This window comes from Durio zibethinus, chromosome 19, assembly GCF_047325235.1.
Source record: "Durio zibethinus cultivar Kanyao isolate XHJ-2024 chromosome 19, ASM4732523v1, whole genome shotgun sequence".
In the NCBI taxonomy this organism is placed as follows: domain Eukaryota; kingdom Viridiplantae; phylum Streptophyta; class Magnoliopsida; order Malvales; family Malvaceae; genus Durio; species Durio zibethinus.
Genome location: NC_143180.1, coordinates 5122868 through 5136190, shown reverse-complemented (window position 1 = coordinate 5136190; position 13323 = coordinate 5122868). Strand labels below are relative to the sequence as shown.

At 28.3% G+C, this 13323-nt stretch overlaps 2 protein-coding genes across 4 annotated transcripts; one reads left to right on the top strand and one right to left on the bottom strand.

Annotated features, from left to right (window-relative positions):
* Positions 1-5752: 5752 nt before the first annotated feature.
* On the top strand, positions 5753-7308 carry LOC149513378 (putative F-box protein At1g50870). Its single transcript, XM_089748406.1, has 2 exons — positions 5753-5930; positions 6041-7308. Exon 2 carries the CDS (start codon positions 6093-6095, stop codon positions 7188-7190), a length of 1098 nt encoding a protein of 365 aa, XP_089604532.1. The 5' UTR covers positions 5753-5930; positions 6041-6092; the 3' UTR covers positions 7191-7308.
* A 625-nt stretch (positions 7309-7933) lies between these two features.
* On the bottom strand, positions 7934-9661 carry LOC149513377 (small ribosomal subunit protein uS12-like). 3 transcript variants are annotated; one of them, XM_089748407.1, is made up of 4 exons: positions 9442-9659; positions 8702-8857; positions 8448-8574; positions 7934-8208 (listed from the first exon to the last, which is right to left on the bottom strand). In XM_089748407.1, exons 1-4 carry the CDS (start codon positions 9444-9446, stop codon positions 7945-7947), a joined length of 552 nt encoding a protein of 183 aa, XP_089604533.1. In that variant the 5' UTR covers positions 9447-9659; the 3' UTR covers positions 7934-7944. The 3 variants fall into 3 exon arrangements, with proteins under 3 accessions (XP_089604533.1, XP_089604534.1, XP_089604535.1); XM_089748408.1 differs by having other exon boundaries at positions 8068-8208; positions 8426-8574; positions 9442-9648; XM_089748409.1 differs by having other exon boundaries at positions 8069-8208; positions 8444-8574; positions 9442-9661.
* Between the last annotated feature and the right edge of the window lie 3662 nt (positions 9662-13323).

Genomic DNA, 13323 nt, shown 5'->3' with positions numbered 1-13323 from the left:
TTAATCGTAAAATCAAACATGTCATTTGTTTCATTTAGCAAGATGAACAAATCTACTTTATAATTTTAAAAAATTACTGAATTTGTTGCCTTTTTGTTTTCTAATTTTCATGAATTAAAATGATCAAAGTGAAAAATATATGTAAGAATTGTTGGGAATAATGACTCAAGTCCTATAAGAAATATGTTTGAAATTAGTTAGATATTACTTAATGAACAAGAAAACATGCAATAGAAGAATTTTAAAAGAAAAGAGATTCTTGATAGACAAGTATGTATGCTTATAGATAGGTTGAGTCTTTTTAGGGTTAGGTAGGGATGTAGATGATATATTAGTAGTACTCGCAAGCTACTTAGGTTCAATTTGAATAAAATTTGAATTCGATTCGGTTATTATCGAGTCGAGCTTGAATTTGAGTAGCTTGACTTATCGATCGAGTTGAGTTCAAATATTCTTATACTTAGCTTGAGTTGCTCGCCAACTTAATCGAGCTTTTATATTTTAATTATTTTAATCGATAAAATATCTTAAACTTGAGTTCGAGCTCAAGCATAAATAATCAAGCTTTTATCGAATATAAGAATCAAATTTATTTTTACATGTCAATCAAGCCTAATCGAGTGAGCTTGAGTGGCTCGATTTCTATCTTGAGTTGATGAAACTAAAAAAATAAAACTTGATTGAGTTTGAATCGAGTTTCGAGCATCGAATTTGGAGTCGAGCTTGAGCTTGAGCTTAATACTTTTTTGACTTAAACTCGATTAATTACATCCTTAGGGTTAGGTACGAGAGAAAAAAAAGTAAAAGAGCAATAAGATTTTATGGGTAAACACCCCATAAGACTATTAGAGATTTACATCTTTTTGGTATATAAGTTTGAATGTTTATGAATGGATTAAAAGAGACTAAGATGGTCTACATAGATATGATGCATAAGTGCACATAGGTTTATATTTGTTTGGATTGAGAATACTCCATAGGACTATAAGAGATTGAAAGAGTCTATAGGTATTAATTGTAAGTGCTTGATTTGATATTTTTTTGTAATTCTTTACAACTAAAGGATATTTTTTCTCATCTGTAGACATAAGTTGGTTCGGCTAAACTATTTTAAATTACTATTTCTTATGTGATTGATTGATTATTTAATTTTACTTTTACTGGCGAGAATGTTTAATTGAAATGAGATTTTTTTTGCCCAATAAGTGATATAAAAGCTGAAGGTTCAAGACATGAAAAGAGGTAAGCCCAAAGGAGCTCAATCAAAGGAAGAGTTCAAGTTTGTATTTTGAAGATCGATTTATGTGAAACATAAAAATACATAAAGAAGATTGTTATGAGACTTTCGTTACAGATAGAGCCAAGCATGTCTAGTATGAAAATCGATGATTTGATAAAATTTGAGTCAATATGGAGATTGTTGAGAATAGTGACTCAAATCCTATAAGAGATTTATTTGAAATTTGTTAGATATTTGCTTGATGGATAAAAAAACTTACAATAAAAGAATTCTAAGAAGAAAAAGATTCTTGATAGGCAAGTATGTATACTTATAAATAGGTAGAGTCTTTATAAGATTAGGTATAAGAAAAAGATGTAAGAAAGTTGTAAAATTTTATGGGTAAACACCCTATAAGACTACTGAAACATCTTATGGGTGTTTGTGAGTGGACTAAAAATGAATGAGAGAGTTCACATAGGTATGGTGTATGGGTGTACATAGGTATACATTTATTTGGGTTGAAAATATTCTATATGATTTGAGAAGATTGAAAGGGCTTATAACTATTAATTGTGAGTGCTTGATTTGATATTTGTTTGTAATTCTCTATAATTAATGAATCTTTTTTCTCATCCATGGATGTAAAGGTTGGGTTGAACCACGTTAAATTGCTATATCTTATATAATTGATTGATTGTTTGATTTTATTTTCGCTGATATGAATGTTTAGTTAGAATGAGGCCTTTTTGCCTAACAAGAATAACATTATCACTTTCATATATAATACAATCATTTTTAGCTTGCAACTTCAATTTGGATCAAAAGTTTAATTCTTTCACATTGACCATTTTTCTTCCTAGTAAGTGAAAGTGATATGTAACATATTAGTCAACGTATACACAGATTTAAAAAAGAAAAGAAAAGAAGAGAGATTATGAGATGACTATCATATACAATAAAGAAGAAATGCATTTTAAAATTACAATTAGATAAAAAAAAATGGAGGAAAAGAATACTATTGAAGTTGCACAAGCAGAAATAAGATTGAAATTGACATGGAAATTATGTATTTGCTTGTAATTGTCAATATCAAATACAAAGTATACACTCAATCTAACCCCATTAAGAATAAAGTCTATCAAATTTAATTGAAGTACCCAAAGTAGTGAATTGGAAAAACCATTATTTACTTAACTATTAATTGTGCATTTGACTTAAGAGTTTTATGAAAAAAAATAAAGATTTGTCTACTTTTTAATTATTTTTAATTAAATATTATTTTCAAAATAATTTTAAAATAATACCTAGCATAACTTTTTTTTACTAATTATTATTATTTTCTTATTCACTAATTTGTTTTAAATAAGAGTTAAAAATAATATATATATATATATGATACATAAAGTAAACAAACAATAATTATAAGTGCTTCTTTTGTATTTTTTCATTGATAATGATTTCTAATTTTAATATCATAAAATGTTTTTTTATGTAGATAGTTAGAATATTTATAAAATTTAAAATATTTTTATTAATTCAAATGATCTAATGATTAAGCTATTGATTGAATGATTGATAACCTTGAATGGGTCACTATCCAATTTAATTCTAGGAACTATGATGTTGTTCACTTTTTTTTATCATGTTGAAAAGGTTGAATTTAAATTGCCTATAATAAGTACTCTAATCTAAATATATAACTAGTTTTAAACTCATGTGATATTTGTGCAATAGACGAGAGTGTATTTATATATCAATAAATTTATATAAAATATCAAATTTTTTAAAATTGTAAGATAAAATTTTATTTTTATAAGCAACTAAAAATTTATATATTTAGAATTATGTAATGTCAAATATAACAAAATAAAAATATAGTATTTGTTTTGAATATAACATAAACCTTAAACACTTTAACATATAAATAAAATTAAAATATCAAAATAAACATTCAATACCTTATGTTTAAGTTGCACAAAAAATAATTAATATATACATGAAGAGATAGGCTTTAAAATAAAAAATTATATTAAAAGTATATGAGATATTAAGAAAACAATTAAATTCAAAAATAATTTGATTGTTTAAGACTTTTTTTTAAACATAGAATCAGAGAGAATCAATCCCAAATCATATGCTAAAAATCATGTGGATAGTTGTGGAGTATAAGTAAGTATTATTGTTTCTTTTAGTTGAACCCCTATTCGATAATATTTATAATTTTGAAGAGTAAACAACAAATAGTAAATAAAATTACTTAAAAGAGATATAAACTATTAAAAATAAAATGTGATTAATTTAATACATGATAATTATTCAAGACTATCTACAAGTCAAAAAATTATACTATCGAGGTAATTATCTTTTTACGTTTGTTATTATTTTTTATTACATTTAGACATATTACAACTTTTTCTTAAAAGTGTTATGATATTTCTAACCATTTTATGCCAAATAATACAAATTTTATGATTACTCTTACCTTTTTCTATGCTAAATCTTATTTTTAAGTTTATAATTATTAATTATTTGTAATAATAATTCTTTTACGTTGCCAAAAATATTATTTATGTTACAATAATATTTTTTTTACACTCGTTCTTGCTTTTTAGTATATTTAAATTTATCATAACTTTTTATTAAGGTGTTACAATAATTCTAAATCAATTTATGCCAAGTGACACCAATTTTACAACTATTATGACCTTTTTATGTTACGACATTTTTAACACACTTTTATGCCAAATGATTCTAATTTTACAATTACTCTTACTTTGTCACATTAACTTTTTTTTGTTTAAAATTATTTTTATTTATAATAATAAAATTATTGTCAACTTAATTATTTATATTATAATAATATCTTTTTACGTTTATTTTTACCTTTCATTACATTTAGGATTATCATAATTTTTTCTTAAAGGTGTTATAATACTTCTAATTATTTTATTGTAAAAAAATACTTAATTTATGATTATTTTTATCTTTTTGCATTAATACCTATTTTTTGGTGTAGAAATATTTATTATTTATAACACTAATTTTTTTATATTACCAATTTAATTATCTACGTTTTAATAATATTTTTTACACTTATTGTTACTTTTCATTATGTTTAGAATTATCACAATATTTTATTAAGATGTAACAATACTTGTAACTATTTTACGTTAAATAATATTAATTTTACGATTATTCTTATTTTTTACATTAACTTTTATTTTTTAGTTTAAAATTATTTTTTATTTGTAATAATATTTGTTTTACATTATCAATTCAATTATTTTTGTTACAATAATCTCCTTTTATACTTGTTACTTTTTATTATGTTTATAATTATCACAATTCTTTATTATAATGTTACAATATTTCTAGCTTATTTTACATTAAATGACACAAATTTTACAATTATTTTTATCTTTTTACATTAACATTTATTTATTAGTTTAGAATTATTATTTGGGTTTAAGGTAATAACTTTTTTATGTTATCAACTTAATTATTTATGTTACAATAATATCACTTTACGTTTGTTATACTTTCATTAGATTTAGAATTTTTATAACTTTCTTTTAAGGTTTTATGACACTTCTAACACATTTATCTTAAACGACACCAATTGTACAATAATTCTTATATTTTTACATTAATCAAATTTCAATTAAATTTTTTTAAATATTATATTATCTTATTTTTTTAGGAATTTTAAATAAATTATATTTCTATGTTAAAATTTTTTATTTTATTTAATAAATAATATTTTATATAATTAATTAAAATTAAATTAATAAATTAACAGATAATTAGTTATTTTCATAATTAAAAATTTTAATAATTTATATTAATTTTTTATATCTAATAATTATTATTCAATAACTTTATAATAAAATAAAAAACTTTAACCTTACCGTAAAAGTACCCCTACATTTTGGAGATTGTAATGTCCAGCGATTTACTTGAAAACTATCACATTTTCTGATAAGTGCACAACCTCATCACAGAATTGTGGGCAATTCTACTGGGCCACACATTTGTATATATGCATGTTGGATTCTGGAATAATATATCTGGGCTGCTGAATTACCCACTACCTGTGTTTTGAAAGAATTGATCAGCATAAATAAAATTTATGATTTTTTTATTATTAAAAGTTGTTATTTTTTTAACAAATAATATTTTTTGTTTACAACTCTTAGCATTTTTTAAATCCTAAATTTTTTTTTATGTTTATGTTTCATTTAAACTGACTATCAGTAAAATTTTTTATTGAATATTGAAAAAGCATTTTACTCACAATGGCCATTGGTTCACATTCGGAGTCAAAATGTAAAAGCAGTATCTCTTAACATGGTAACAAATCATCATTCTCGTTCCACCGCACCAATTTGTAAGTTTCCTTTCCTTAACCCAATTATAGTCTTTTTGGTTGAAGTGTTGGGGCCACAAGCACATAGTTTTGTTCATTAAATCCTGACACGGAGGTCGGTGGTTTTGTTTATAAAATTGTGGCTTACCCTCTATTAATACCTACCTACGTTTCTTCCTTTTTTTTTTTTAATTTTTTTCTCTCAATATCAAAATAAGTTTCTTATTAATCTGGAAAGAAAAATCCACTCAGATCTTTTACTTTTTGGAATTTTTCATTACATGTAAAAGCAGTCTTGTTTCATTTTTATTTGTTACTAATCAAGCTTTAATCAAATTGACTGTAAGTCTCTCTATGTTTCCACGTTTTGGTTTTTTATTCCTTTATTGATTGTCAAAAACCTTGTGTGGTTTTCAATTAAACTTAACGAACTGTTTTCTCTCAATTTTCAGTTTGGGATTTGTTGGCAGATTGAGATATAGAGAAAGAATCAGAGTTGGATTAATGGCGATGAGCAATGGTGATTGGCCTGCGGATATGTTGACTGAGATTCTCTTGAAATTGCCTGTCAAGTCTATCCTTCGTTTCAAGTGTGTGGCAAAAACTTGGTGTGATCTCTTTCAAAATCCCAGCTTTGTTTCTCAGCATCTTAGCATTAGCAAAAAGAATAAGCGTCTTCTTCTTTATTATCACGATGACAACAATAATAATATTCTTATGCGTTTGTTTGTTGATCAAAACCTTGTTTCTTATCATGATTTGCATCAACAATTGCCCTCACATATTGCTGATCTCTATGTTTTTGAGTTACGTGTGGATAATGGTTTAATTTGTTTATGTGATGAGGTCAATTGTCGCATAACTCTATGGAATCCCGCCACAAGAGAATTTAGGATTCTCCCTGATTGTTATCCGGACATGTCACTAAAAGGAAATAGTAGTACAGATATTCTTGGATTTGGATTAGATCCTTTGTCCAATGATTACAAGGTGATTTATATGGCGTATTATCTGATGTTAGAGGATATTGTACGACCACCTCCACCTCGCTATGCCGTTTACCGGATGAGCACCGATTCATGGAGAGTATTGAAAAAGGAAGATGTTCAGTTCTTACAAGACCTATCTTTTTGCTGCGGCAACGATAACGCATGTGTAAATGGTGTTTGCTACTGGGACATATCCAAGTTTGGCTCTGACAGTAAGATCCTTGCATTTTATTTGAGCACTGAAGTTTTTCAATTGATGGAGTCACCTTGTCCTAAATCTAGTGGGAAGCTGCTTCCATTACATGATCGTATATCTTTTTGGGATACTGAGATGAGGGATAAAAGTGACAAAAGTAATGAGGTTTGGGTGTTGAATGAGGATGGGCAGTGGACCAAACTTTTGAAGATTGAACCTATTTTAGATGTTGAAAGGATGTTTGGGTTTTGGATCAATGGTAAGGTATTCGTAGAATCCGGACGTGGACAGTTATTGCTTTATGATCTTGAGAATGAGGAATTCAGCGAGCTTGGTATTAAAGTCCAGGAAGGTGGAGAAGATCTTCTTCGGGTTCACAATTATGAGGAGAGTCTTGTTGTTATCAAAAGAGTGTGAGTTCTTTGTTTTGGTTTTTACAATGTTCTCAATTTTCTCAAATTGTTGTTGAGGACATGTTTATTCTTGGTTGATAAAAGAAGATTTTCTCACCTATAAGCCTTTGCTTTTGAAACCACATTAGGTTTTTCAGTTATTTCATTGCAACAGGGTGTATCTTTGTCTCATTTTACATGCGCTTGGGATACACAACCTCTTGGATCATGGGTTGTACGCACAGATTTTTACAAGAAAAAACGATTCCTGGCCTAGTGGTGCAAGTAGATTGTTCCTAATGTAATTACTAATGTAAGCAACAAAACAAATTTGACCACTTGTCGATGCATGGCGGAAAATAGCTGAATGATCCACCTCATCTCTTTCGATTATCCTTTCAACTGAAACCTTTTATTACTGGTAATATCGAAAGACAGCCAACCCCTTAGAGAGCAGTGATTCTTTATTTTCTTTTTTTTTCTATAGTAAAAGCGGATAAGGCAGAGTTTAAACACAAGCCTGAATTTGAACCCGGATCCTGCAGGGTCAACCCACCCGAAGAGACACAAGCCATTGCGCCGAAACCCGCAGCTTTATAAAGCAATGATTTGCGGAGATTCATGCAATGTTTTACAAATTACTAATTGATTATTGCATACCAGTATTCTATGCCAAATGCAGGAAACTACAAGCAACATTTCAATACTTGCATGCCTGCATCATTCATCCATGATATCATCAAAGTTAAAAAGCTGTAAACCACTCAATTAATCAATTTTCACTTTAGATGATAAACGAAAAATGGTTCACAAAATCCTTCATTCCAAATCCCAAGCACTACCACTTTGATGAAAACAAAAATTTGGTAAACCATGATGAAAGCTAAACTCATCCCGTAATCGTAAGACCTTGGCTTCTCCTTCTTCTCTTTGAAAAGAGCTAGAAGTGACACACCACATACCTTAACAACCTTGAACCTGACTCCAGGAATATCTCCCACAGCATGCCCTTTTCGTCCAAATCCTGCAATCAAAACCTCATCCTGCACCAAATCAAACCAAGCATGGTATTAGGCAACACTTAAACTCTGTTATCTACTGCAAGCTTTTCACAATTTTCTTTAACTAACAAATCATACCAGTAGACAAAACATCCCAAAGACTGAGAAATTATGAACATGGATCAATGAAATTCTACTCAATAAACATTAACCAAAGACAAAAACATGGTTCAAAGATCAGAAGAGTTATGACAAAAACCAGAAAATTGTGTATAACTTGCATTCTCCTCAATGTAGTTTAAGCAACCATCATTGGGTACAAAAGCAGCAATTTTCTTCCTCTTCTTGATCAGCTGAACACAAGCACATTTTCGGATAGCAGAGTTAGGCTGCTTAGCTTCAATGCCACTGCAAATGCCAGCAACAAAATTGTCAAGTTCTGCATCAAATTCAAGCGCGATCTGCTAGATCAATACCCTTAAAACATCATCAAAACATAACTTAGTTCTAACATTTTCTCAAGCTTAGTTCTAACATTTTCTCAAGAACTATGCCTTGGGTATGTGATGATCTAGCAAATGGTTTCTTCCATTCATTTCCCAGATTGGACTTCTTATATGCCCTGTCAGCCCACATCTGCCTCCTGCGGTGGGTTCTCAACTTACGACTAGCTCCCATTCCACGAATCTTCCTGCTCAAAACTCCCACTTTGTCAGCATATTTCCCCAAAATACAACACAAATCACCTTATAAAGGCTTATCTACCAAGCCAAATAATCAAATTGGATAAACAAAAAATGAATTTCCTTTGCACAACAGCAATCTTCAATATATATATGCATCACAAAAAAGGCAAAAGGTCCACGAATATAAATAACCTAACCCGACCCAATGGTTCAAAAGTTCATTAACCATCGTTTCATAAGTTTCTATCTACAAATCCTGAACAACTACGATAATAAATTTCTCACCTTCTTCCATAATTTTCCCATCAACCAAACAGTTAATTATAGACATTTTGACCCATAAATTCCACAACTTTATCAACAACCAAACACACCAGAAACAAAAGGAAAAGAGAAAGAATTATTGATCCACAAATCATCTAATCATATAAACTAGATCTTAACGATTACTTTACTGAAATAAACAAAGCCAAGGGCAATCACGAAATGATTCACAAGGTAGCATTTTTCCAATGCAAGGATCCAATTGAAAAGAATAAAAAATAACATTTTTTAGAAAAATAAAATTAATATAAGGAAAAAAACTAACCCCATTTTTGCTGGTGCGAGAAAACTTTACTGAGACTGAAATATGAAAGTAAGAGATTGAGAAGAGAGAAACTGCCGGCTGGTGTAAATTGTAAATCCTAACCCTAACAATTGATTAGCATGTAGTTTAATTTGAGAGCTTCTTTGTATTTTCATTTTTTCTCTTCAAACCTTTTTTTTCAAACTTTTTTTTAATAAAATTGTTTAATTATTTTTTCTGTTTTTTTCTTTACACCCTTTTTTATATTTTAATTTTTGGATTTATAAACAGTGAAGTTTTTAAAATCTCAAAATTTACAAATTCAAAAACTTTTAAAAGTGTAGGATTTGGATAACCAAAAATTTAAAAGTTTCTGTCTCAAATCATTGAAATCAAGAATAAATGAAAAATTCACATGCATAATTTTTGTCTATTAATTTCTAAATGACCTTACAATTATTTTAAAAAATTCATGCTATATTAGATTTTTTTTTCAATTGAATATTTTTTCTAAATTTTAAATGTAACTTTTTTTAAAATTTATTAGATATGAAAATTTGATAAGTTATATAACTTGTTGTATATGCATATCTAGTAAATTATAAATTTTATCGAAAATCATATCTGAAAATTTAAAATTGAGATGAGAAAATGATAATTAAATAATTTCACCTAAAAATAATTTTGAAAAAAAAAAGTGAGTATAGACAAAAAAGATAGAGCTGTAAATGAACTGAACATAAACAAATAAATATATAACTTTGGTTTTATTTATTTATTTTTAGAGGTGTTTAAGCTCAATTCATATTTAGTAACAAAAATTTTCTGTTCATTCAAATTCAATTCGTTTAAATGATAGAATATTCGCATTTTATTTATATTCAATTCGATTAAGTTAAACAAATTCATTCGTAAATATTAACCGTATATGTTCATTAATATATATAAATGAATATATTCATGAACAATAAACAATTCATAACTAAATAAATTTAAATAAATAAACTATAAACGAATAAAACAAATCTTTAAATTATTGTAATGGTTTTTTGGGCCGTTAGACGAATTTGAAAACAAAAAAGAATGGCTATCAATTTTTTTTGGTTAAGTACGATTGGTCACTTATTAAAACTTACATTTTTAATAAAATCTTAAAATTAATTAAAAATTTACCAAAAAGATAATTTTTTAATATGCAAAAACAATTTGAATTCAAAAGTCGGTTACGTGTGGAGAATGATTAATACCTCCACAATACTCGTTTAAAATGGTATCAATTAATGATGTATTATCCTTTAATTTTGACAAAAATATCTCAATCTTGGTATTTGAAATTAATTTTCTTAAAATTTTTTATTGAAAAAAACATATTTTTATTTTTTGTTTTTTTCTTTTATCTTGGTTGGAATAATAAATAAGAACATTGCCTACTGAAAAATTCTAAAAAATATTCCAGTACTTTAGCCATATTAAAAAGAAATTTTCTTACCTAAAGATCTTTTAATAATCACTACTCGAAATTTTCAAAATTCTCATCATCAGTGGTTCATATTTATCTTCAAGATTTATGTTTAATAAGCATATTGTAAATTATGATATCTATATTTTAAAATCAAATAATATTTTTTATAAATTCATTTCTTATTCTATTTATTAAAAAAATAAGAATTCTTTATCTAAAATTATTCTAAATGCTTAAGTACATTGGTAGTATTTTAGATAAATTTTTTCACAAGAATAACTACTCAAATTTTTTTAAGATCTCCTATTTGGATTTTTTTGTTTACTTTTATAAAAATTATTAATATTTAGAAGTTGTGCAATAATATTATTATCTATAAATAAATTTATTTCCTAAAAAAAAGTATACTCTTATAAATATTTGTATTTTCTTATCTTTTTAAGAAAATTGTTCAACTTAAAGGAAAAAATAAAAATATTTGTATTAAAAAGAGTTTCTAAATATTTCAATACTTTGGTAATATTTAGAAATTTTTTCTCACCTTGTGAATTCTCAGGAATCACTACTTGAACTTTCCAAAGTCTTGTTATCAAAAGTTTTCATTTAATTATTAATTTTTACTATTTCATATTATTATTATTACATATTTTCTTTAATTTACTAATAAGTTTTATAACGCTAATTTTCCTATATCCTTTTTTATGTAATTCTAGGTATTTGAAGTATTAAGATGCATCAATAAACAGTTTAAATAACCTAAAAATAAAAAAATTTAACAAAATTAAGAAAATTACTAAAAATAGGCTGGTCAACACTGGTTCATGGTCTATGAGTAGTTTAGACCAATTCTCAATGGTTCAGGCCAGTTCAACAAGTGGTTCAAAGGGTCTAGTTAGTTCAAAAATGGTTTAGTTGAACCGATTAAATGCTGATAGGAAGGTGGGTTAGACATGCCAATCCTAGATAGAGTAGCCAGGTCGCACACAAATCCCTTTAGCTGAAATGATGCCATTTTCATGCTTTCTCCCTTTACTATAAAACTAAAAAAAAAAAATTATTTACTTAATTTCATAGCTTTTCCCAAAAAAAAAATTTTACTCTTTTCAAACAAAACAGAACTCTGGCCAAGCTTCAATACCAAGATCTAAAAGCTGACAATTAACTACCATTATTGCTGCTTCCTTCATCACCAACCACTACTCGTTGATGCTAGAATTAGCCCGAACTTCACCCAAATGAAGCCCTCATTTTTTTTTCTATTTTTTAACCCTAGTTTTTCAAAATAAATCCAGATCTTCTTAGATATGCCATTCAAGATCAGGGCATTAAACCTTAAAAGCCATCACTTTTGTCGACTGTAAACCTCTAACATTTAGTATGCCTTTTTTTACTTACAACCTTCATTTCTTATGAAAACTAGGCTAAAAGCCTTTTCAACTCAAAAGCTTTTCCTTTAATTTTTTGTATTTTTTATGGTTTTTTTTTTGGTATGTTGGCTCTGTGGTACTGGGTTCCCTTACCTTAGAGATGAACTATGGTTATTTTTTTGTGATTATTGAGTTTAGTAGTGGGAATTTGTTTTTTTTTTGTACATGTTTTTACTAGTGGTAATGAGGCTTTGGGTATGATTGAAAGTTTGTGTTTTGGGATAGTATCAAATGGTTATGGTGGACGATGGTTGTGATAGTCAATTTAATGGGTTTGGCTAGGGCTAGTAGGTGAGTTAGCAAGGGTATGGGCAAGGAAAAGTGGGTTTGGTCCTCAAGGATGGGCTAAGTTATTGGTTGAGACTGTTAGTTTCTATGGGAGGGAACCAGGTGCTAAAACTTGGTGTGTAGGATGAGCAAAGGTGTAGGTCAGGGTTTGTAATGGTCAGAAGGTAGTTCTTAAAGGGTGGAGTTGGTGTAGCTAGTTTGGTTGGTATTGCTAGGGTCTGCACTGTGGCAAGTGAAGGCTAGGTGAGAAGATTTTTAGGTGTTGGTCGATGACTTGGGTGGTGCTCACAAGGGTTCATGCTAGTAGCGTCTATTTAAGTGTTAGGAGTGTTTGGCTTGATGCATCCATGGCACTAGTGAAAATGCATGCTTTTAGGGCCTCAGAGTTATTGGGTTAGTGAAAGAGGTACCAACATTGGGGATCATGTTTGCTAGGTTGGTGGAATGGGTGCTAGGGCTCTGTTAGGTGTGGGGGTACTATAGGGATGGTCGAATAGGTACCAAGCTCAAGTCGAGGTAGGTAATAAAGGAGCTTTGGAGAAAGATTGGGCACAAAACTAGTATTGAAGCTTGAGATAACCTGGGTGGATGATGGAAATAAGTGCTAGAAGGGTGTTGGAAAAGTAATGCATGGGATGGGCATAGGCCAGGGTTGGTAATGGTCAGAGGATGGTTCTTAAAGGTAGGCTTCTGGAGTTACTGGGTAGGTGAGTGTAAAGGTGGAGG